At 43.5% G+C, this 23,727-nt stretch overlaps 2 protein-coding genes across 7 annotated transcripts; one reads left to right on the plus strand and one right to left on the minus strand.

The window, feature by feature from the left end:
- LOC117368326 (zinc finger protein 501-like) lies at positions 1-18,911 on the minus strand. 4 transcript variants are annotated; one of them, XM_033961876.1, is made up of 5 exons: positions 18,220-18,910; positions 16,385-16,511; positions 12,713-12,826; positions 8,238-8,357; positions 1-2,037 (listed from the first exon to the last, which is right to left on the minus strand). In XM_033961876.1, the coding sequence occupies exons 1-5, from the start codon at positions 18,241-18,243 to the stop codon at positions 1,064-1,066; spliced, it is 1,359 nt and encodes a 452-aa protein (XP_033817767.1). In that variant the 5' UTR covers positions 18,244-18,910; the 3' UTR covers positions 1-1,063. The 4 variants fall into 4 exon arrangements, with proteins under 4 accessions (XP_033817767.1, XP_033817770.1, XP_033817769.1 ...); XM_033961879.1 differs by lacking the exon at positions 18,220-18,910 and adding an exon at positions 17,166-17,458; XM_033961878.1 differs by lacking the exon at positions 18,220-18,910 and adding an exon at positions 17,109-17,458.
- Positions 18,896-23,446, plus strand: LOC117368329 (putative nuclease HARBI1). Of its 3 annotated transcripts, XM_033961888.1 has the most exons (5): positions 18,952-19,023; positions 20,338-20,446; positions 20,659-20,716; positions 20,966-21,674; positions 22,576-23,446. In XM_033961888.1, the coding sequence occupies exons 3-5, from the start codon at positions 20,666-20,668 to the stop codon at positions 22,968-22,970; spliced, it is 1,155 nt and encodes a 384-aa protein (XP_033817779.1). In that variant the 5' UTR covers positions 18,952-19,023; positions 20,338-20,446; positions 20,659-20,665; the 3' UTR covers positions 22,971-23,446. The 3 variants fall into 3 exon arrangements, with proteins under 3 accessions (XP_033817780.1, XP_033817779.1, XP_033817778.1); XM_033961889.1 differs by lacking the exon at positions 20,338-20,446 and having other exon boundaries at positions 18,896-19,023; XM_033961887.1 differs by having other exon boundaries at positions 20,338-20,716.
- The last annotated feature ends 281 nt before the right edge of the window (positions 23,447-23,727 follow it).

A 23,727-nucleotide genomic window follows, 5' to 3' on the forward strand; every position in this document is an offset into this window, starting at 1 on the left:
AGACCATCCTGGTGGTCATTCGCTGAACCGACTCGATTCTCTGCACATCTTTTTGATAACGTGGTCTCCAGAATTGAACACAATATTCAAGATGAGGTCTCACCATGGATCTGTACAGGGAATACATCTTCAGCTCCTTAAATCTTGAGGCTTCTGCTGCAGGCCTAAATTCATTTTTGCTGTCCAGGTTTGCCTTTTGACAGGACTTGGTATACCACTTCCTTCCAGTATCTTCCAGAATTCGGCTCTTCCCACCCCCAATATTTTCCTAGTCAGGTATTCTGCTCCCTTCTATCATTTTACAGCATTCTGTTCTTCCCACTCCACCTCCAACATTTTCCTGGTCAGGTTGATTGCAACTGAAGCTGGGAACAAAAAGTGTCCTGGTCCTTAAAGGGTCACAGTTATTGTTTCTAAGGACTGTTCCTCTGTGTTCTGGGAGCTGTGTTCAGCAGGTGCGAAAATCCAACAAGTACCTAAACCAGGGCTTCCCAAACTGTGGGTCCCGACCATCAAATGCGGCCACACACGGTGTGCTTGGGGTCACAACCTGCCCCAGAACTAAATGGGCTAGTCATTCTGATGTATCTTGGCACGGTCACCAGATTGCTGAAGCCATGGCCATAGGGTCACGGCCCAAAAAAGATTGGGAAGTACTGACCTAAACTATAATCAGAGATTTTGGATGTTTAAATCAAGGCTTTGCTGTCTAGGATTCCGACTGCATGTGTGAATTTCTACTTCTAAAATTGCCTAGGGAAAGCAGGTCTAAAGAATTCAAAGAAGCAGCGGGGCCTAGCCTATCCTACTGGACACAGTTTGATTGAATACCTTGAGCCTGGATTCTCACAACTCCTATTGCAATGAATTCTGAGGTCTGGAGTCCTATTAGCTGACAAGAAAAAAGAACTATAGCTGTCAAATTAGGAGTTATACACATTATTTTAAATACAGGGCTACGGCTAAATGTTCCAGAAGAACAAGGAATGATCTGGAACTAATTTTTTTTTAGGTCTTAAGCCTGTGGTAGGCCATATCCAGACTGGAAACGTTCTGACTACCGTTAATTGAAAGCGACACCAACAAAGCAGCCATCAGCATTTCTTTCGTATTTTCCCAGGTGTACTTTCAGGTGTCTTAAAAGATTCTGATTCCGGTTAAAGCTTTTCCCACATTCCTCGCACTTGAATGGTTTTACCCCGCTGTGAATCTTCAGGTGCTTGGCCAGCTCTGTCTTTTGCTTGAACCTTTTCTCGCACAACGTGCAGGCAAAGCGCCTCTCCTCTGTGTGAGTCCGCTGGTGTAGCAAAAGGTTGCCCTTCTGACTGAAGGTCTTCCCACACAATGTACACTGGAATGGTCTCTCCCCCGTGTGCATCCGCTGGTGTTTGTTCAGATCTCCCCTGTGGTTGAAGGTCCGGTCACACTGAGTACAGGAGAAAGGTTTCTCTCCGTTGTGGATCCGGAGGTGAATTTTCAGATCAGAACTTTTCAAAAACCTTTTCTCACATTCCGTGCATTTGTAGGGTCTCTCCCCCGTGTGAGTCCTCTGATGGACCACAATAGTCTCACGATGGCTGAAGCTCTTCCCGCAGACACCACATGTGTATGGCTTCTCCCCCGTGTGGCTTCTCTGATGCACTTTTAAGTGTGAACTTTTAATGTAGCGCTTCTCACACTGATCGCACTTGTACGGTTTCGCTTTCTGCAGCTTCGGAGTGGGATTTGAATCGGAGCTATTCCCAGATTCCACCTTCATCTCTGGTTCCTCGCCCTCGCAGACGCCCTCATCCGAGACTGGACCTGTAGGGACGGTGAAACCTCCGTCGCTCTCGCTGGACAGATCTGCCTGGGGCTCCGAAGGGGTTGACAGGTGAGACATCGCTTTGCGCTGCCTCTTAAAACCACGGGGTTGCTCGGGGTCTTGAAAAAGGTTTTCCACGGCTTTTCTGGGCAAGGTTTCCTGAAGTTTCAGTTTTTCAATGCATTCTTCCAGGTATTTTCCCTTCTCCCACTTGTTGGCCACCAGTTCCCCTGCTGGAGTAATGAAAGAAAATGTCAACGAGTCCATGACCCCACAACAAAAAAGGAAAAAACAACCCCACGTGTATTGATATAGACAAAAAAAAGGAGTAGGGAAGGGACACGATCAATCAACCTCAAGGATAACCAATTTATTGAAACTATGACTATAAAACATATATAACATATACAGAAAATATATAACAAGTATATAACAAGCCTAACAGAGGGTCCTTTAATCCTTTTTGTACTGGACCCCTCGCGGTGAGAGGCATGTCTTGTAGGCAGTCAGCCGGCGTCTCTCTTCCTCTCCCCATACCTCCCCTCCTCCAGGATCCCCCCACCGAAGTAACAGGGCCTCCGCGCATGCCCGGATGTCGACGTGATGACATCACACACATTGTGTTGACATCCACGCACTTCTGGTTGCCTTCTGGCCAGGGCACTGGGTTTAGTGTGCCACCGGCCAAAAAGTTTGTGGGACACTGTAAAACAACTACAGTACTTTCCTCCTCTTCTACAAAGCCACGCTGGAACGGCCCCGAAGCCCATAGAGATTTAAAGGGCTTCAGGGCTGTTGCTAGCGTGGCTTTGTAGAAGAGGGGGGTTTGTTTCTGATATTTTTTTTCTTGCTAACTTCTTTATTAAGTCACATTTTTGTATTCTGCTACATTGATATATGTATGAAAATATACTTTTAATAATTCTAGGTTATCCAATCTGTGATTACATATTAGAAACCCTTCCCCCCTCCCAGATATCCTGAAATTAAAACAAATTCTCAGTAAACAAGTGGAGAAAAATACCTCTGCGAAGTTACATCTCTATCCAAGGTTTATTAATTACCTTAGAAAACCGCTATCATAAGTGATACTTTTAAATGATCAAAAATCATGCTCTAAAAACCTTTTAACTTATAACAAGAGTCAGTTTAAGAAAAATCACCTAACTTGTGCTTTCCTTTCTGGCAAAAAACAAAAGGAACTGACCCCAAAATATCCACAAAGAAGAAAATCCAGAGAAAACAAAAAAAAAAAACCTCTGTGGAGTGACGATGTTCCTAAATGGACTTTATTTGAAAGTGTCAAAGTTCCAAAGGTACACTGAAATCATCCACATAAAATAATTCCATCCACATAAAAATAAATCATCCACATAAGAGCCTTAAAGGACCTAGTCCGCTAGGGATACAGGACCTAACACAGTCCGCGTTTCGACAAAAAGTCTTCTTCAGGGGTCCCTGGGGGTCCTATAAAGGTGAGTACGTGGGAAACAATTGTGTGGTGAGCCGGAAGTGAGACACTGCTTGCACCTTTATAGGACCCCCAGAGACTCCTGAAGAAGACTTTTTGTCGAAACGCGGACCGTGTTGGGTCCTGTATCCCTAGCGGACTAGGTCCTTTAAGGCTTTTATGTGGATAACCTATTTTTATGTGGATGAATTTATTTTTATTTTTATGTGAATGGAATTATTTTATGTGGATGATTTCAGTGTACACTTTCAAATAAAGTCCATTTAGGAACATCGTCACTCCACAGAGTTTTTTTTTTTTGTTTTCTCTGGCTTTCCTTTCTGGTGCAGGAATCTCTTTGCTGATTAATGCCCCCCTCCCCCCCACCCCCCCGCAACTTTTTGTCATGACTTGTGTCTAGGGCGTCATTATCTTTGCAACTTATTCTCAACGATTCTGACTAGGTGGTTAATTTCCTTGTAACTTTTTCACACTACTTGTAACCAAGTAGTCAGTATCTTCGTTAATCTTTACTTTTCTTTCTTTTTATTTTTTTCCACATCTTGCCCTCTTGTTCCTCTCCTGCTTGTTTTTCCCTTAAGATATTGTAAACCTTTCCTGTCCTTTTCGTCCTCTTGTGTTTACTTTGGTTAATTTGTCTGTGTACATTCCCCTTGTTATGTTTTTATTTTAAATATAGCCCGCTGTTTTTATTTATTGTACACCACTTTGATTTGACTTTCGTTTTTTCCTATTTTTGTTCTTTCCTATCATTGATTGCAGTTCTTCCCCTTTTCCTCACGTGCCAGTTTGTTTCGGTTTGGCTAGTCATGTCAGTCAAGAAAGTTTGTCTCTTGATGTTTCTTTGATGTAATGAATTTGATGTTTATTTACTCCCTGCATTTTATAATTTTTATCATGTAAAACCGCTTTGATTACAGATAAGGCGGGATAACAAATTTTAATAAACTTGTTAAATTATTGTAGCAAAAGCTTACCGCGGTTTTTAGTGCTAGCTGTGGCAGTAACAGCTCCCAAACTCATAGAATTCCTATGAGTGTAGGAGCTGTTACCGCCGTGGCCAGCACTAAAAACCGCGCTACGCTTTTGTAAAGAGGGTGGGGTATGTGAAGGCTGGAGGCATTACTTCAAACATGAGCAAGTTCCCAACAAGGGCCCCCATCAGGGGAAAATGCGAATCCAATAGTCTCACTGCCTGGCAGCAGCTTTACACAGTTCTACACGCTTTGGGTTAATTTGTTAAAGATAATAAAGATGGTTTGACCTTAAAAAAGTATATAATGATAAATTTACCATACTAACCCCAGGGAAATGCTTAAAAAAGAGGGTTCTCGATGAGAAAGGGTTCTTGGAGTGGGTTCGCTCCGGGAAATTCTCAAGAGGGAGGGTTCTTGTTGAGGGAGGGTTCTTCGAGTGGGCAGACTCGTTGGGCCGACGGCCCTTTTCTGCCGTCATACTCTAACCCCCTCCTTTACAAAGCCCCACGAGCGTTTTTAGCGCCGGCCATGGAGGTAACAGCTCGGACACTCATAGGAATTCTATGAGCATCGGATCTGTTACCTTGGTGGCAGGCGCTAAAAAATGCTAGTGCGGCTTTGTAAAGGAGGGGTAAATGACAGAAGATACACCCTTGGATACTCTGTAGGCCAGTCCTCACCGTGCTTCCCTGTTTTCCTACACACGTTATAAATTGTCTTTTTTCTTAGATATTTATGGGACAGAGACCTGGAGGTCTGCCCAGTACCGTGCTTAGGTTCCAACTACTGGAGCCTTCATCGAAGCTCACTCCAGCCTATCTAAACCATCCCAGCAGTCGAAGCCCTCCCCAGCTCATCCTCAACTGAAAGGCAATATACGGGACACAGACCATGCAAGTCTGCCCAATACCAGCCTTAGTTCTTCAATATATATCCATTATTTTCTGATTAGAGATTATAATGCTGTAAGTTTTTATTTTGAAGCTGGAATTGGGGTCAGTACATTTTTTAACCAACTCTGACTCTATAGCCCTGCTTTTAGCATGTCAAAGGCAGGCTGAATAACTAACAATTTGTGCCTGTACAGTAAAAATCTGTCATCCAGGACCACCTTACCAAATAACTATCTGATCTCCCAATAGAATAGAGATCTGCTGAAAACTAACAGAATCATAGGAAACCTCCTCCCCGTACCATCCAATTCCAAATTAGCAGAAGACATCACGTCAGAAGCACTAGGTTTGCATTCGGCGCTCTTCTGCAAGTGATGCAAGCAACTTGCTGAACTGCGACGGGGTGTTCGCAGTGGAGAAGCATGGGCGGGACCAACATTTATGAATGGAGCTTACAACATATAGGGGTCCTTTTACTAAGGCGTGCTAACCGATTTAGCACGTGCCAAATGCTAACGCGTCCGTAGAATATAATGGGCGTGTTAGCGTGTGCTAAATCAGCTAGCATGCCTTAGTAAAAGAGGAGAATAGTAAGTTATGCGCTAAAGTGGCATATTTAAGTGCGTAGATCAGGGGTAGGGAACTCCGGTCCTCGAGAGCCGTAATCCAGTCAGGTTTTCAGGATTTCCCCAATGAATCTGCAGGAGATCTATTTGCATGCACTGCTTTCAATGCATATTCATTGGGGAAATCCTGAAAACCCGGCTCTCGAGGACCAGAGTTCCCTACCCCTGGCGTAGATTCATGTCTTAGGAGGAACCTCCATGCTCTGGAATTTACTCCCAGAAGGGCTACATCTAACTCTACTTCAGGAAGTAGGCGAAAGCCTGGCAATTCTCCCAAACCTTTAATCCATAGGGTGATCGACTATACACTCATTCCGCACCTAGACTAGCTTACTATAACTAAATCAGTTCCTTATATCTTGTTTAACTGTACGTCTTTTTATACCTCCCATTCGAGCATATCGGATGGTTATCACTCTAGTTCATACTTGCCCTAAATGTAGTGGAGCCTATGCCTCTCTGGGACATATGTTTTGGTCTTGTCTGCATATTTCTCGTTTTTGGCAACGATTGGGTCACTATGTTACATCCTTGTGGGGCCAGCATTGGACTCCTGTCCTGCGAGCACTTTTTGGACATTATATCATTACACCACTGAAACCCAAAGGAATGTCAGCGTTTATTGCCAGGGTGATGCTCCTTGGTAAGAAAGCAATTTTAGCTAACTGGTTGTCTGTGGAACCACCAACTTTTGCCCAATGGAGATCGCTGATGATAGTACATGCTTCCCTGGAGCGCAGGCATGTCGGTGACCTGGATTTTAATTTAGGTCGTCACTTTTGTACTATTTGGGAACATTTTTGGAAGGACCTTACTCCTCATGCCCGTGGTAGACTTTTGAACTTATGATTTTCTCTTCTCTGTTTTCGTTGCTCATGACATGTAGATGATGTGGGGGTCTGTGGGACTAGGGGGTGGTGGAAGGGTAGGCTGGGGTAAAGCAATATTTTGTGCACAATTCTGAGAATTCTTTTTGTAGTTTCCGTGTTGTTTACTGGCACATTTTTTGAAAACTTTAATAAATATATTTAAACATATCTTGTTTAACTGTATAAACAACTTGACTTGAGTTTAGCCTCCCATCTGCTTATCCCATCAGACTCTGCACCTCCCATCTTGTCCCCATCTAATATCTGCACTTGGCCCCTCGGCTACAGAATAAGTTGTATTGTAGAAAAGCATTAGCGGCACATCTGTGTTAGTTCTGATGTGTGCTTATTAGGTGTTTATTAAGCATTATGTCCACACTGTATTATATCGCACTTATTTGAATTTCAGTGCTGATATAAGGATACTTTTGAAACTATTTCATGGTTAGGGTGACCAGGTTACCCATTCCAGAAGGCCAGTCCTAGATTTCTGCAACCTCATCCTGGTGCATTATGGGACCTGCAGCACTGATTTCAATGGGTAGAATCATGGACTACAAATCCCACACTGCTTAGGGATGTTATTTTAAAACCAAGACTGGCCAAAAATCTTCCCTTCTGGAATGGGTAACCTGGTCACCCTATTCATGGTAGTCCTGTTATTACGTTTCAGTTTGCTGATTTTTGTTTACATTTGGCCTTTTTACTACTGTTAATGCTGTTAACAAAATTGAAAGTTTTATGTTGAATTGTACTTGGGGGAATCTCTTCATAAAGGCGGTTAATAAATCCCAATAAACAAGTAAATAAAATGTCTGCTATTGACCTAACACAGGCACACAGAGATGCCAATTTATGCTGGGATTCTGTAACATAATCTTAGAGCCCAGATGTAATTATAGAATTAGCACTCGGGGCTGGATTCACAAAATCGTGGCCATGTCAAAAGTAGGCGCCAGAAATGTAGGCCAGGGTTTCACAGGCCTAAATTTACAGTGCTTACCTGTGACGAGAATCGCATCTAAAGAGCTGCCTACTGGCGTTTACGTCGACTTCCAGCGCAAACCGCGCCTACTTTTGTTTTTAATTAATTAATTTAATTACCACGCCGTTTATCACCACCTAACTTATGGCGCAGTTTTGAGACTCAGGGCCTCAATGTGCTGCATGTGAAGCACCGAAACCAGGGGAAGGGAATGAGGGCCGCAATCCAGTCGGGTTTTCAGGATTTCCCCAACAAATATGCACGAGATCCATTTGCGTGCACTGCCTCCATTGTATGCAAATAGTTATCATGCTTATTCATTGGGAGAATCCTGAAAACCCGACTGGATTGCGGCCCTCATTCCCCACCCTTGGCCTAAACTGTGACACCAGTTGTAGAATTGAACCCCGAGTGCCTAAAAAGTCTTTTACAACCGAGTGGGTGAAAAAAATGCTAACACTGAAACAAGGCCGAACACAAATTTTGAGCTGTACTGTATTTATTAATGTGGTATTCTATCATTTTTTAGGCACATCACGGCAGTTTAACATAAAATAATATCAGACATTGATATTGCCCACTCCACACCACTCTGTCTCTATAAAATCTTACCTGCGCTGGTACAAAAAGTCTCATCTCCTCCTTCTGGCTCCTGAGGATCCCAGTAATACGCCTCCTCCATTTCTTCTTGCTTAATCCTGAACAGAACATCAGGTCGGATGAAGGGGTAACCTTGGGGCGACAATCAGAGTGTCACTAACACGCCTGAGTGCAGACTCACGCCTGTGCATATATATATAAAATCAACCCAATTTTCAAGCATCCAATAGGTCAGTGTCCTGCAAACTTTCTTGAGCCACTAAACATGGCTGCGGCTTGAGGCATCTGAAGTGCGCAGACGTCACCGTGATGATGTTACGTGCATGTGTGACATCATCACGTTGAGGTCCGCACTTGCACGAAGGCCCTCCAGACGGGCCTTGAGACGCCGGTGGGGGATGTCAGCAGGGAAGAGGCCAGAGAGGAGAGGCGTTGGCTCCAGCTCATTGCTTACAGGACGTGCCTCTTGCCTCGAGAGGCACATCCTCTAGACCAGGGGTCTCAAAGTTCCTTCTTGAGGGCCGCAATCCAGTCGGGTTTTCAGGATTTCCCCAATGAATGTGCATGAGATCTATTTGCATGCACTGCTTTCAATGCATATTCATTGGGGAAATCCTGAAAACCCGACTGGATTGCGGCCCTCAAGGAGGGACTTTGAGATCCCTGCAAGTCTAGACAGTCAGCCGGCATCTCTGCTCCTCCCCAGTGTGTCATGGCACACCTGAAATCTCAGGAGGCACACAATTTGCGATGCACTGCAATACGTGTATGCACTGGGAAGATCAGAAACTGCTTTGCGCATACTCGCACAGATAAGTACTTCAGGAAAAGGGGGCGAAAGGCTGTACACATCAATATAGTCAGCCCTCACTTAACGGACCCAGATTTAATGGACAAATTGCTAGTGGCTACATGTGTATTATAATATGATAGTGCTGGCATTAGTTCTTTGACAGTCACAGCCAAGATTTCAGAAGCAGCAAAATTTCAAAACAAGTTCCTGGAGGAAAAGTCCATAGCCTGCTATTGAGATAAAAATGGGGAAGCCACTACTTATCAAACATCCAAACCAGCTATGAAACAATAATAGACAAGAGCTAATAGATTCTCAACATGGAGGAAAAGCCTCTGAACCCCGTCAGGGAGGAAACCCTCCTCTAACTAGAGAGGGCTGGTAACTTCATAGGCAGAAAAACCTCTGTTGTTTGTTAATTCAAATTTTCAGAATAGCTAATTTTCAAAATCTCAGAATAGCAAGTCAAACAAACTTTATCATTTATCTTTTAGCGTGTGAAGCAAACAAGCTCTCAGCCCGGCCGATGATGTCCAGCATTTCGCCTCACGGCTGCATCAGGATATTGAGGGGACTGAGCTTGTAGCAGGCACACAAATCCGTGCTCAGAAATAAGAACAGATATAAAATAAAAGACAAACTAAAATCTTAAAATCTTCCTAATGAACCCCCCCCCCCTTTTACAAAACCGCAATAACATTTTTTAGTGCAGGGTGGCGCGCTGAATGCTCCATATTGCTCCCAACGCTCATAGGAACACATAGGAGCAGCGTGGAGCATTCAGTGCGCCGGACTGCGCTAAAAACCGCTACTGTGGTTTTGTAAAAGTGGGGGATAAAGTAGTTTCTGTGGTCCACCAGACTACCATCAAACACCAGGGTACTTTCCACAAGTTGTGGCACTTTATAAGTCTAATAGATCTTTACGATCCGAAAATCAAAAGCTATTAATTCCAATAGCGCAGGGAAATTATAAAGCGATGACTTTCTGCATGGCTGGTCTTAAAACATAGAATGCCCTGGTGGGCCAGTTGGGACTGCGTGTAAACCGGTTCCAGTTTTTAAAAACCATTAAAAACTCAGCTGTTTGTTACTGCATTTTTGTGATTTATTAGTTGGCATTTGAAGAGAAGAAATTGATTAATTACCGTATTTTTCGGACCATAAGACGCACCCACCTGTAGAGGAAGAAAAACCAAGAAAAAAAAAATTTGGTTCAGAATTTTTTTCTTCTTGGTTTTTCCTCCTTTACACATAGGTGCGTCTGGTGGTCTGGTGCTGGGAAGCCCGCAGCAGCCTGCAGCCCAAAGCCCGAAACAGTCCGAAGAAGCAGCCTGCAGCCCGAAGCCACCCGAAGAATGGCTCCCCTGGTACCCTTTTTAATTAGCGGTGGTCCAGCGCGGTCTCCTGCTGGATGGCTGCGTTTCTCTGCAGAGCGACATACAACGCAGGAGCACAACCTTTGCGCTTCCTGCCTGGTCCCGCACCGCTCTGTGATTGGCTGCAGTCAGTAACTGATTGCAGCCAATCACAGAGCGGCGTGGGACCAGGCAGGAAGCGCAAAGGTCGCGCTCCTGCGTTGTGCATTGCTCTGCAAAGAGGCAGCCGTCCAGCAGGAGACCGCGCTGGACCATCGCCACATAAAAAAGGTACCGGGGGTGGGGGCCACGTGGTATATTCAGTCCATAAGACGCACCCCCTTTTTGGGGATGGAAAAAGTGCATCTTATGGTTCGAAAAATATGGTATGTAGATTTTATGATATGGTTTGTTTTTATCTTATCTTATCTTAAATAAGTACTATTGGATGGAAGGGAGGTGCAATCGTAGGTTTTCAACAAGCCTTTAATACATGCCTTTAATAAATGCGCTCTAGATGCCTGCTTTTGAGATTTCTTTTCCCCCCATTACTATATTACTATAATTTATGTGAATAGTGTGGGGTTTTGTTGTTTGTTTGTTTTTAATCATGAGCCACAGCCAGATACACATGCCTGAGATGTGCTTTTCGCAGTACCGGCAGCCTCGAACCAGCCAGCAATTTTTGATCATTAAAAACCGGCGCATCGTTTGGAGAATCGCCCGGCGTGCTCGTTTAAATATTAGACCCCCATTTTACTACCATTTTAACAGTAATGACCTCGTTGTACTACATTTGCCCGGCAGAGTCAGAAGCTGCTAGGAAGCTCGGAAAAGGCCACGGGGAGAAAAGGCCACGTTCCGAGAATCAGCAGGCAAAATACTTGCATGCTAAACCGGCTAGAACCGGTTTAGCGAACATCGTTAAATGCACGGTGAGTTTTGAGAATCTGGCCTTTCTAGGCTCCACTAGAATTCTGTAGTTCTCAATCTCCACCCACCTGCTGGTAAGTGTCTAGGCTGGTCTGGAGGGACGCTAACAAAAATATCTATTCCGTATGGTAATGAGGGGAAATGTTTTGCTCCATGCCTGTTCTCAGGGGAGTTTTAGTGGATACAGTGTGTTTTCACTGAGAGTCTTTCCCATTCTGTGCAGCTCTGGGTTCACGGTAGACCCCACACCTCTATTATAAGAGGACAGATTCAGTGATCCAACCAAATAATTTTTATTGACTTTTTACTGAAGATGCCAAGACTGTCCAAAGGTCTCTTTATTATATTTAATCTTTCTTGTGAGCAGCTGTGGCTTAACCATTAAACATAACTAGGCAGTTGCCTGGGATGGTAGTATATTGAAGGGCAGCAAAGTTTAATATTTATAATGTTCAATTTGTTTTGTTTTTTTAAAGGATTGCTATGGGATAACCATGGTTATTGAGCTTAATTAGAACCATCCTGGTGGAAGAGAGATGAACTAGGGCAGGGGTAGGTAATTCCAGTGCTCGAGAGCCACAGGCAGGTCAGGTTTTCAGGATATCCACAATAAATACGCACAAGATAGATTTGCATCTCAAGGAGGCAGTGCATGCAAATCCATCTCATACATATTCATTGTTGGTATCCTGAAAACCTGACCTGCCCGTGGCTCTCGAGGACCGGAATTGCCTAACCCTGGCCTAGGGCCCTGAAATTCAGCTGAAGGAGGCATATGATTGGAGGATCCCCTAGGGCACCTGACACCCCCGCACCAGTATCATTTATATATCTCTGTCTGGTGAGACCTCATCTAGAATACTGTGTATGATTCTGGAGGCCGCACCTTCAAAAAGATATAAAAAGGATGGAGTTGGTCCAGAGGAAGGCTACTAAAATAGTGTGTGGTCTTCGTCATAAGGTGTTTGGGGACAGACTTAAAGATCTCAATTTGTATACTTTGGAGGAAAGACGGGAGAGGGGAGATATTTAAATACCTATGTGGCGTAAGTGCACATGAGTCAACTCTCTTTCATTTGAAAGGAAGCTCTGGAACGAGAGGGCATAGGATAAAGTTAAGAGGTGATAGGCTCCGGAGTAATCTAAGGAAATAATTTTTTATAGAAAGGGTGGTAGATGCGTGGAACAGTCTTCCGAAAGACGTGGTAGAGATAGAGACTGTCTGAATTCAAGAAGGCATGGGATAGGCAAGTGGTATCTCTTAGAGAGAGAGGAAGAGATAATGGTTTCTGCGGATGGGCAGACTGGATGGGCCATTTGGCCTTTATCTGCCATCATTTTTCTATGTCTCTCCCTTTCCGTTGCCTCTCCTTTAACCTCTGTCTTGCTCTAACTCTCTCTCACCTGCATCTTTACCACCGATATTGTTGCTTCCCTCAGAGTCAAAGGGGTCCCGGAAATACGGCTCATCATCTTGCTTAATGCGGAATAAAACATCCGGATTAGCAATGGAATAACCTAAGCAAAGAGAAAGATGCAACATTAGCTTCAAGTCGGGGTTCCAGAAAATGATACTCAGTATTTCTGTACTAAGTGTCCACCCATGCCTCCCGCCTCCCATTAGGGCTAGTGTTAGACATGCTGGTACCCGGGAGAGATATTAAGGAGGAGACCTACAATTCCTCCTCCCTGCCCCCCAAACAAATGCCCTCCCTTCCTCCTCATTCCCTTCCTCTCCCCCTACCTCTGGGTCTACCGCATGTCCTTCCATCCAGCATTCCTCCCTTTATTTAAAAATCAGTTGCTCCAGGGGGCCATCATGGGCTGGGATGACCTTCCCTTCTCCCCACTCCATTCCAAAGCTCCCCCCCCTCACCTGTTATAATGCAAAGGGGTCGCAGGCGTGGCAGCAATTCTGTGCAGCTCCTCTGCCGTGGTCTGCCCAAGCAGAAAGTGAAAGTTGAATCAGAGGGGGGTGGTCCACGGCAAAGGAACAGCATCGAAGAAGCCGCAAACAGTGCTAGAGAATCGCTGCTGCGCCGGTGACTCCTTTCCATTTTAAAAGGAGAGGTGGGGGAGGGGCATCGAAACAGGGTGGGGAGAAGAGAAGGACAGCCTGGCCCACAGCGGCCCTCTGGAGCCCCAGGGCCCAGAGCAGTTGCCTTGGTTGACCCCCCTCCTCCCTAATGCTGGCCCTGCCTCCCATTTCCTTCCCTTACTAACCCTAGTAGAGGAAATGCAATGTTATTTGAGAAACAAAACAAATTAGTGTACTATAAAAACACCATTGAATTTTATTGTTTTATTTATTTATTAGGATTTATTTACTGCCTTTTTGAAGAAATTCACCCAAGTCAGTGTACAACAAGAATAATAAAGACACAGGCAATAGACAATTACAACAGAAGAATATATATATATATATATATATATATATATAAATATAAAAGCACCACCTAGCATAGTAAGCTACTTATAGTACATATTAAAACATCTCCATAGAAAGCAGGTGGAACATAAGAGATAGATAAGATAGAGTGAAAGGAGTTAGAAAGAAGATAAGGGTGACTAATTGCAGACAAAATCAGAAAAGATGCAGGAAAATGATTCGGCAAGAAAAGGAGTAGGTAAGCAAGTCCAGCGCCTCAAACATGGAATTCCATCCCCATTTATTTAAGGGAGGAGCGTCTTCTCGACAGATTCAAGAGCAAGTTCATATGCTTTCTTTTTAAAGACGCATTTGACCATTAGTAAGCTAGATTAGGATCCTTCAGTGAACTCTATTTTCTGATTTATCTCAAGCCTTCTGCTTTCACCCTCCCTGTTGTTTTTTCCTTTTTTGTCTTACTTACTTTCAATAATTGTATTTCTTCCCCCTTTTTTCCCTTTTCTGTTTTGTATGTTCTGTGTGTATAGTCTAAGTAGTTTATTTTGTCCCCCTGAAATTTGTAATTTTAATTTTGTACATCACTTAGAATTTTGAATAAGCGATTAATCAAATTTTTAATAAACTTGAAACTTACAGCGGGTACACCTAGGCAGTCAGGTTTTTAGGATTCTCATAAAGGATATGCACGAGACAATTTGCATACAATGGATGTAGTTGTGCTGGCTATCCAGCGGATTCCAGACAGCTTAATAATATCACCAGACTGGATTCAACAGTTCCTTAAAAAAACTTGTTTTATTCTAACTGAAAACGAACTTACCGTTCTGTAGATTTAAGGATTTCTGCTCTCTTCAGAATCCATACTTCAACCAGTGTATCCCAAGGGCTAGGGAACTGGGAATGTATCTACACCAGTGGACTAGTAAAGGGTGTGTGTGGGGGGGGGGTTGCCCCAGGCGTGATCTTCCTAAGGGGCGGTACCCCTCCTCCTCTACCCTGCTCCTCTCCTTGCCATGCGCGTGTTCTCCTTGCCTTTCTACTTCCCCGGCACAAGGTTGCTGCCCATGTCAGCATCGGCACTTTCTCTGACGTCACTTCTGGGATCCATGCATAGGAAATGTCATCAAAGGGCGAGCCAACACCAACATGGGCATGCTGCTCATGCTGGAGAAGTTAAAAAGGTATGGGGAAAGGGAAGAGGGCGTGCGCATGACAAGGGGGAGAGGGGAGGGGAGGGGGCACCACTCTCCCTTACTATGCCACTGATCTTCACTACTCTCTGTGAAGATGGTGATACTGTACTTAAGAACACCAGATTAATAAGAAGCTGGCAAATTCAATGTGTGAAATCAGAAGAGGGCACAGTCCTGCTCTAAACCATGTACTCTCTGACAAAATGGATTTTGAAAGAAACATATCGTGTTTCCCCGAAAATAAGACAGTGGGGCCCAAAAAAGGCACTAGGTCTTATTTTCGGGGTATGCACAGGACCATCTCTCACTTCCTCTCCTTCACCCCAATTCTTCTTCTTTCATTTCTCTCCTCCACGTGTGCAGCATTTTTCCTCCCCTTCCTCCCTCCCATCCTCCTGTGCAGCAGAAGTTTTCCCAGCTTCTATCCTTCCCTCCCATCCCTCGTGCAGCCTTGCTAGCTTCTATCCTTCCCTCCCTCCCATCCCTCGTGTAGCATAACCCTTGCCCAGCTTCTATCCTTCCCTCCTTCCCAACCCTTGTTCAGCAGAACCCTTAGCACCCCTCCCCATCAGTAACGCGGCAGAGTGAAATCCCCGATGGACAAGGCCAAGCAGCCTATTTAGAGTGCTGCTGGCCCGACGCTGCTTCGGTTGAAGGTAGGGCTCGCTTGCGGTCGGCGGGGAAGGAAGGATGGAGGGTCAGCAGGGGTTCGACTGCACAGGGGGGTGGCAGTGGTGGCTGGTTGAACAGTTGCTGGCAAATCCTGGGACCATGGGTTATTTTTCTGAAAATGACGCTAGGGCTTATTTTCGGGGTAGGTCTTATTTTTGGGGAAACACAGTAGAAACATGATGGCAGATAAAGGCCAAATGCCCCATCCACAATAACCATTATCTCTTTCTCTCTCCAAGAGATCCCACATGCCTACCACAGGCTCTCTTGAATTCAGATACAGTGTCTGTCTCCACCACCTCTTCCGGGAGACTGCTCCATGCATCCACCACCCTTTCTGTAAAAAAGTATTTCCTTAGATTACTCCAGAGCCTATCACCTCTTAACTTCATCCTATGCCTTCTCATTCCAGAGTTTCCTTTGTCTTCTAAAATGCTGATATGAGCAAGAGGTCGCTATTAGAGAATTAAAATCTTTATTCCATTTGCAGCTTGAAACGACAAAAGATGTTGATGATATTTTTTTTAATATTGACAGCCTTTCACTGAAGGAAAGGTAAATACAGCATGAGTGCGTCGAGAGTGCTTTGAATTTACAAATGTGAACGAATCCACAAGATAATTAGGTGCAAGGCCGAACAATACCTTATAACAAATGCAACCAAATTTAAATTTCACACAAGCCTCGACTGGCAATTCATGGCACAAAGGGGTGACATGAATCAAACTTTTTCAGATTAAATATCAGTCGAATGGCAGCATTCTGAATAATGCGCAATCTACATATAAAAATTATAAAATTACAAGAAAGTGCGCCCCTCACCTAGAGAGAAGAGTGCCCTGTGAATCTGCTTCATCACGCCCCTGTAAAGCTCCCTCTGCCATTCTTCCAAAGCCTGCCACTCCTGTTCCGAGAAATAAGCTGCCACGTCATTAAATGTCACCGTGATCTGGGAGGGAAAAAGAGGAGATGAGGTCAGAGACAAACAGAAGGCCACAAACAGGCCAGCGGAATAAAATGTACTTCTCTTAATACACCTACCTGTGGGTTAAACTTTCTGCCAAATTAAATAAAGCTATAAATGCATTAAAAAATGTGTGCTGACACAGGAGTAAAAGTGTTATTTAAACATTGTTTTCTTTATTTGAAAATACAGTATATATGGCCTGTAAAACTGGTCATGACCAATCAATGCAACCCTCAAGTCTAAAAGGAAATCCAGAGGATCTAAATTAGATCTCTGGCTCTCCCTTTTTCTTGTTAGCAATGAAGAAAACTAAAAGCAGATCAAGAGGTTCCAGAAATCTTATTTGGATCTTGTAGATTTGCTTTTAGGGCAAGAGCCATAAGCAGCCCACTGCCATGAGAAACTGCAGCCTTTCCTTCCCCCCCCCCCCCATACACACACATCCTGAAGAAGCAAATAAATAAAAGCTGGATACTCTCTGCTTGCATTTTTACAATGGAAAGTATGGGATCCAGAGCATCTGGGTTTTGCCCTCTCCTGAAAATGTATGCTAAATTTTAAGTTATGTTTTGTACACACTTTGCATTCTTTAAACTGAGCTCACAGTCCATGGTAACACAGACTACTGAACCTTACATCACCGATAGATGTAAAGTGCAAATACAGCACAGGCAACCATAAGGCAAATCTTCACAGCCACATGACTAAAGTAAAGGCAGCCGGAGAGCAGAAAGTGCGCTAATTAAAATACAGCTTTGACAGCTGAGGAGCAGGTATTCATCACAGCTGTATACATGTGACAAATTAAAACAGCACAAACAGCGGAGGAGTTCAACAGAACTGTATATGCAGCATCAGAATGAAACCCCAATCAATAGAGCATAGAGTTGAAGAGCAAATCTTCAACAGAACACATGAAGTTGTCAACCCTCTAGAACAGTGGTTCCCAACCCTGTCCTGGAGGACCACCAGGCCAACCGGGTTTTCAGGTTAGCCCTAATGAATATGCATGGAGCAGATTTGCATGCCTGTCACTTCCATTATATGCAAATCTCTCTCATGCATATTCATTAGGGCTAACCTGAAAACCCGGTTGGCCTGGTGGTCCTCCAGGACAGGGTTGGGAACCACTGCTCTAGAACAGGGCTTCTCAACCTAGACCAGGGGTGTCCAATGTCGGTCCTCGAGGGCCGCAGTCCAGTCGGGTTTTCAGGATTTCCCCAATGAATATGCATTGAAAGCAGTGCATGCAAATAGATCTCATGCATATTCATTGGGGAAATCCTGAAAACCCGACTGGACTGCGGCCCTCGAGGACCGACATTGGACACCCCTGACCTAGACCTTCAGGCACACCCTAGTCAGGGTTTTCAGGATATCCACAATGAATATGCATGAGATAGATTTGCATACCAAGGAGAGAGTGCATGCATATTCATTGTGGATATCCTGAAAGCCTGTATGGCTGTGAATATGCCCCAAAGACTGGGTTGAAAGGCAAAGTGCAAATACAAAGTAGAAACCAGAACAGTATAAGAGAAGATATTTTAAGAAAAAAGACCCAATATATTAAGATGGGATAAGAGAATAAGAAAAGGCAATCCAGACCCAGGGAAGAGGGTGAGAGGAAGAGGGTAGGGATGGGATGGTATTACAGCCAGATCATTTGCTTCTCCACCTTTGCCCTTACCTGCTCACACTCTGGACCAGACATTACTTCCCACCTGCAGCTGGGATGACGGTTCAGGGTCTCAGTGCTGGGAGTGATGGAAGCAGATTAGATGCAGGGATTCTTTAGGGATAGGCAGAAGGGAGCTGATGCTTTTTGGAATCAGCTGTCACAGGATCTCAGTGATATACCATGAAGAGAATATTTATTACCCCCCTAAATCAATTAAAAAAAAAATCTTCTAGCAGAGGACAAACAGCCTCTGACAGTCTCACCACAAGTGCATGTTGGGAAGTATCCCCTGAGCATGCCCAGATTCACTCGGGCCTCTCCACTGTCCACAGCTCTGTTGGGAAGTATCCAAAGGCTAAACAGGGGTTTACACCAACCATAATATGGCTGCAGCAGGCATAATATTAGCAAGCATCAAATGCAGAGCACGTCTTTACGCCAACCCCAATATGGCCGCCCGTAGCGGAAGGGCGATGCGGTGCAAGCCTCTCTCTGAATTTACGTCGCCTCGGCGAAGCGAAGATGATGAGTTCCTACAGCCATACTCATCTGTTGCTAGGGAACCCATAAGACAGCGACGCGAGGGGCGGAGACAGCTCCAAGTTGATTTCTGGTCTGCTCCGGCTCTCGCTTTCTGATTGGTTTCTTGAATTAAAAGGCATAAAGAGGCGGGGAGAATTTTGGCCTCTGTCTGGCTACGTGCGTGGAAGCTACCGGAAATGGAAACCCGGAAGTGGAAAAGAGGTCGTAGGCGGGATTTGGGAGGGGCGTTGATTATGTATACCTGCCTAGACTTGGATTATTTAGTGGACTGTGAGTGCAAAAAAATTGAGATAAGTAATTTTATTTTTTGAAATAATTATTTTTACTGAATTTTTATAATACAGTATAACAAAATATTAATTAAATCAGAATATCCAAGATGATGTAATTACAGGCACAATTATGTGCATATATTTATGCAAAAATACCAGGCAAACCTTAGGAAATTAGAAGATTGGGTGTCTAAATGGCTGATGAAATTTAATGTGGACAAATACAAAGTGATGCACACTGTCCTTTTGATCACTTTTCTCCTCAACAATGAATTTCCTGTCTTATTACTACTTCTCTTTCTTCTTCCCCTCTTGAAGTCAGTCAATTTGTACCTTTGCTTAATCTTTTGTAAACCGCATAGAACTTCACGGTATTGCGGTATATAAGCTGTTATTATTATTATTATTATTGGAAAGAATAACTCAGATTTATAGGGTTACCAGAGGTTCGGATTTCCCCGGACAGGTCCTCCTTTTCAAGAACATGGCTGTGGGTCAGGACTGCTTTTCAAAACCCGGCATTTTGTCCGGGCTTTTGCCTTGGAGTTTTCACCAGACCAGTCCAGAACTTGTGAGTATAGTGTCCATCAACACAGCACCTACAAGTTTTGGACTGATCTGGTGGGAGTAAAAGAAAAAAAAAAATTAGCAGGTAAGTTCTAAGTTTCCTTCCTCAATTCTTCTTCCCCCTTCCCCCAATAACATAATGAATCTCCTCCTCAGCCTGCCAATCCTCTCCAGGAAATAGCCAGGTTTGTAAGACTTTCTGAAATCTCTCATAATGATCAATCCAAATAACTGCAACACATTTTACTATCCATCTGAGTACCCAGCTTTCACAGAGAGTAGCTGAATGACTGAGGAAAAAGGTATCTTGCATGCTACAACGATTCCTTCTATAAAGCAAGAAAACATTCCAAAGCATAACATCAAGCATGATATGAAGTTCAGCCAATAATACCCTGTTGAGAACTGAATTGAAAAAAAAAACATTCTTTAAATGTTTGACCGCATTCTTGCTATTTGGGAGAATTGAAAGTAAAATACCTCTTAAGTTGATCTTGACAAAATGTCAAATGAATTACGGTCTATAAAGCGATTTATGATGATAACTCTGGCAGATTAGAATCGGACATCAAGATTTCTTGTTCATTCCGTAATGCAAGAAACCTGCAGTGTCTTAAGCTATCTCTTCCCTCAGTTCAACATGTTAACTGAAAAAAAATCTATTTGGGTCCACCTTCAAATCCCTGGGCCCCAGAGTCTGGAATAGATTACCCCTATACTTACAACAAGTTCTCTCTTATTACAGCTTCAGAAGAATGTTCAAGACTTATCTTTTCTCCTCATAATGACCGATCTCTACCCAAACCGCTCTCCAGAATCAAATTGCTAATGTAATAAGCAATTCTAATTTTATTGTAAGTCGCAATGATTCCTCATTGAAAACTGTGAGATATAATGAGCTATATGATATGGTATGGTATTACCAGCTGATCTGAAATAGGTCAACAAATATCTTGAGTAGCTATGAGCTGAACTGGTTACAAATGATGTGGCTTGAAAATGAAATGATTTTTAGTTTGAGATTCATGTTTGTCATACTTTGACTTTTGATTTCCTTGTCCTTTAGGTTCTTCATGTCATCATGCAGCCGGATGGATGAATCCAGGAATCCGACTATGACGATGGTAGCTGTAGAAGTTTGTTTCCTGATCTGTGCACACAGATTCCCTTTCTCCCTGTTTTAACACAGCAAACTCAGGCCATGTTTTAATCTACCCAAGCTGGAGAGATTCAAGATAATGCCCTCTTTCTGCTAGTATTTAGTGTTACTTCGGTGGAAGCTCTCGCTTATAGCTGTAAACATTTGGATTACTTTTAGACAAGAAATATAATTCTTTTCAGGTGACACTAGCATTTTCAATCTTGCTTTGAAGATGATTGATCCAGGAGATCAGTGCACTTCTGTTGCCCTGAGGATCCTCCTAATTATGGATGAAGGACGATACCGCTCAAGGGCATCTCGACGTAGGGTCTTCAAGCCCAGACTCAGCTTGGACGAACTGCTCCAGCGTGAGTCTCTCTCACGTTTCCGGCTCAGCGTTCCCATTATTCGAGACCTCTGCACACTCCTCAGGCCTCATCTCTCACCTCGCATAGACACTCCCTACACGCTGTCTGTAGAGGTCAAAGTACTAGCGGCCTTAAGATTCTTATCAACGGGATCTTTCCAGCGAGTGACAGGAGACACAACTGGTATCAGTCAAGCCTCTGTATCCCGCAGCCTAGAAAAGTTTCTGGATGGGATGATGGAGCATGTGGATCATTTTGTCCATTTCCCTTGTACAGAAACTGAGGTTCGAGCAGTTCACACTGGATTCTTTGCTATAGGTGGTTTTCCGAAGGTGCTTTCAATTGTGGACTGCACACACGTGGCCCTGATCCCGCCAAGTACGGAAGAAGAAGTCTATAGGAATAGAAAGCAACAACATAGCATGAACATGCAGGTGGCATGTGATTACCAGCACGTAATCACCAATGTCTATGCCAAATTTCCTGGGAGCAGCCATGACGCCCATATCCTCAACCAGAGTCCCTTAACAGAGTACATGCGAGCAGAGGGATCCGGCCATGGCTGGCTCATAGGTAAATATTCTCACATCATGTTAGATGATGGGGGTAACGGGGACAAAAACAGCGATAATACAAAAAAAATTCACAGGATAAATACAAAATATCCTCGTATAAGCGGATGGAACTGAAGCGAAACTTAAATGACCTTCACAATAGAGAGAAGTTTAACCTGCATGTGAAGTATCAAGGTTGATTGAAATTTGGCATATTTGGGCAAAAGGATCATAACATAACAAATTCACTTTTATACCGCAGTAACCTCTTGGTTCAACACGGTTAACACCAGTCAAGCGCAGTGTATTATAATCACATTCAGAAGAATTTGTCAAATAAGTAGGTCTTTAGCATTTTTTTAAAGGAAAGATGGGAGTTAGTTTGTTATCAGGACAGAAAAGGGTTTATCCCATGATTCAGCTTGAAAAGATAAAATTCTTTAGAAAAATTTTTTATATATGCAATTTTTTACAGTAGGAAATGTAAATAATCTAAAATGCCGAAAAAAATGTTTTCTATCGGTAATTTAAAGTGATCTTAATTTGCTTTTATTTTCTATATTTCAGTATTAATATCAAGTCAATACAGAGTCTGGTATGGGGTATAGTATTAGGCCCATTTTTAATAGTAACTCTCAAGCAACCTGAAATTGCATTTCTTTAGCACTCTCCAGACCAGTAGAGGTTAATCTTTACAAATGGGTATATATCCAATCATGACCAGCAGGTGGAGACCTCTACTGGTCTGGAGAAGCTAAAAGAAAGTAAATTAGCAGGTAAGAACCTAATTTCTCCTTATCCGGCATCTACCAATCCCCATGGGTGCCGGTTAACTGAGAGTCTGCTGTATATTACTGTGCGTCTTCCCTGACTGAATTAATGATGAGAGCGCATTTTCTTAATTTCTTTTTTGGCTACAGGTGATAGCGCGTACACTCTGGAAACGTGGCTCATGACTCCTTTTTTGCATCCAAGAGAGGAGAGCCAGGATGCTTACAACCGGGCCCACCGGACCACACACAGAGTGATGGAGAAAACCCTGGGGCTTCTGAAAGCGCGGTTTCGAGCCCTTGATAATTCCAAAGGCGCCCTGCCTTTCACACCAGAGAAGGTGTGCAAAATCTTCACCGTCTGCTGTATGCTGCATAACTTGGCAATCTGGAATGGGCTTCCCATTCCAGATGACGCCCTTCTGGCAGAGGGGAATTGGGAGTCAGAGCAGCCAATTCGGCACATTGGAGGCATCAATGAACTAGCGTTCAGGACACGGAAACAGCTGGTTGATCATACCTTTGCATATGCAAATAAATTTTAAGTTATAACTTAGATCTCATATTGGGCCAAAACCAGCAATGCTTTTACTATAACCAGCAAACAGAATATGTCTCCAATAAATTAGACCCAAAGAGTCTGAGCATTACCAAACCATCTAGAAGATTTTGGTTATAATAGCTTGTGTTCACTTTTAACTTTGTTTAGATTGGCATATTGCGATGGGAGAAAGCCTTCTGGAAAAATAAATGACTATATTAGGCGCACTCCAAATGAGACTTGCAGGCCCCATCCTAGCAGAACAGGCAGCATGGTCTTATGTTATTTGCTCCTATCTAAATCATCCTAGAACCTCCAGTCAGTGAATAGGGACAGGCTGTCATCTCCAGCGACATACTTCTACTACTACTTATAATTTCTTCACACAACGTGTAATTAAACTCTGGAATTTGGTGCCGGAGAATGTGGTGAAATCAGTTAGCTTAGCGGGGCTTAAAAAAGGTTTGGATAATTTCCTAAAAGAGAAGTCCATAGGCCATTAATGAGCTGGTTTGAGGAAATCCACTGCTTATTCCTAGGAAAAGCAGCATAGAATCTGTTTTGCTACTTAGAATCTAGTTAGGTGCTTAGGACCTGGGTTGTCCATTGTTGGAAACAGGATACTGGGTTTGATGGACCTTCAGTCTGTCCCAGTATTGCAATCCTTCTTATGGTCTTATTAATTGAAATGCCATTTGTCTATATTTATGAATGTGTTAATGTACTTTGCCTTGTACAAGGCAGATTATAAATAAACCTAT

This window comes from Geotrypetes seraphini, chromosome 10, assembly GCF_902459505.1.
Source record: "Geotrypetes seraphini chromosome 10, aGeoSer1.1, whole genome shotgun sequence".
Classification (NCBI taxonomy): domain Eukaryota; kingdom Metazoa; phylum Chordata; class Amphibia; order Gymnophiona; family Dermophiidae; genus Geotrypetes; species Geotrypetes seraphini.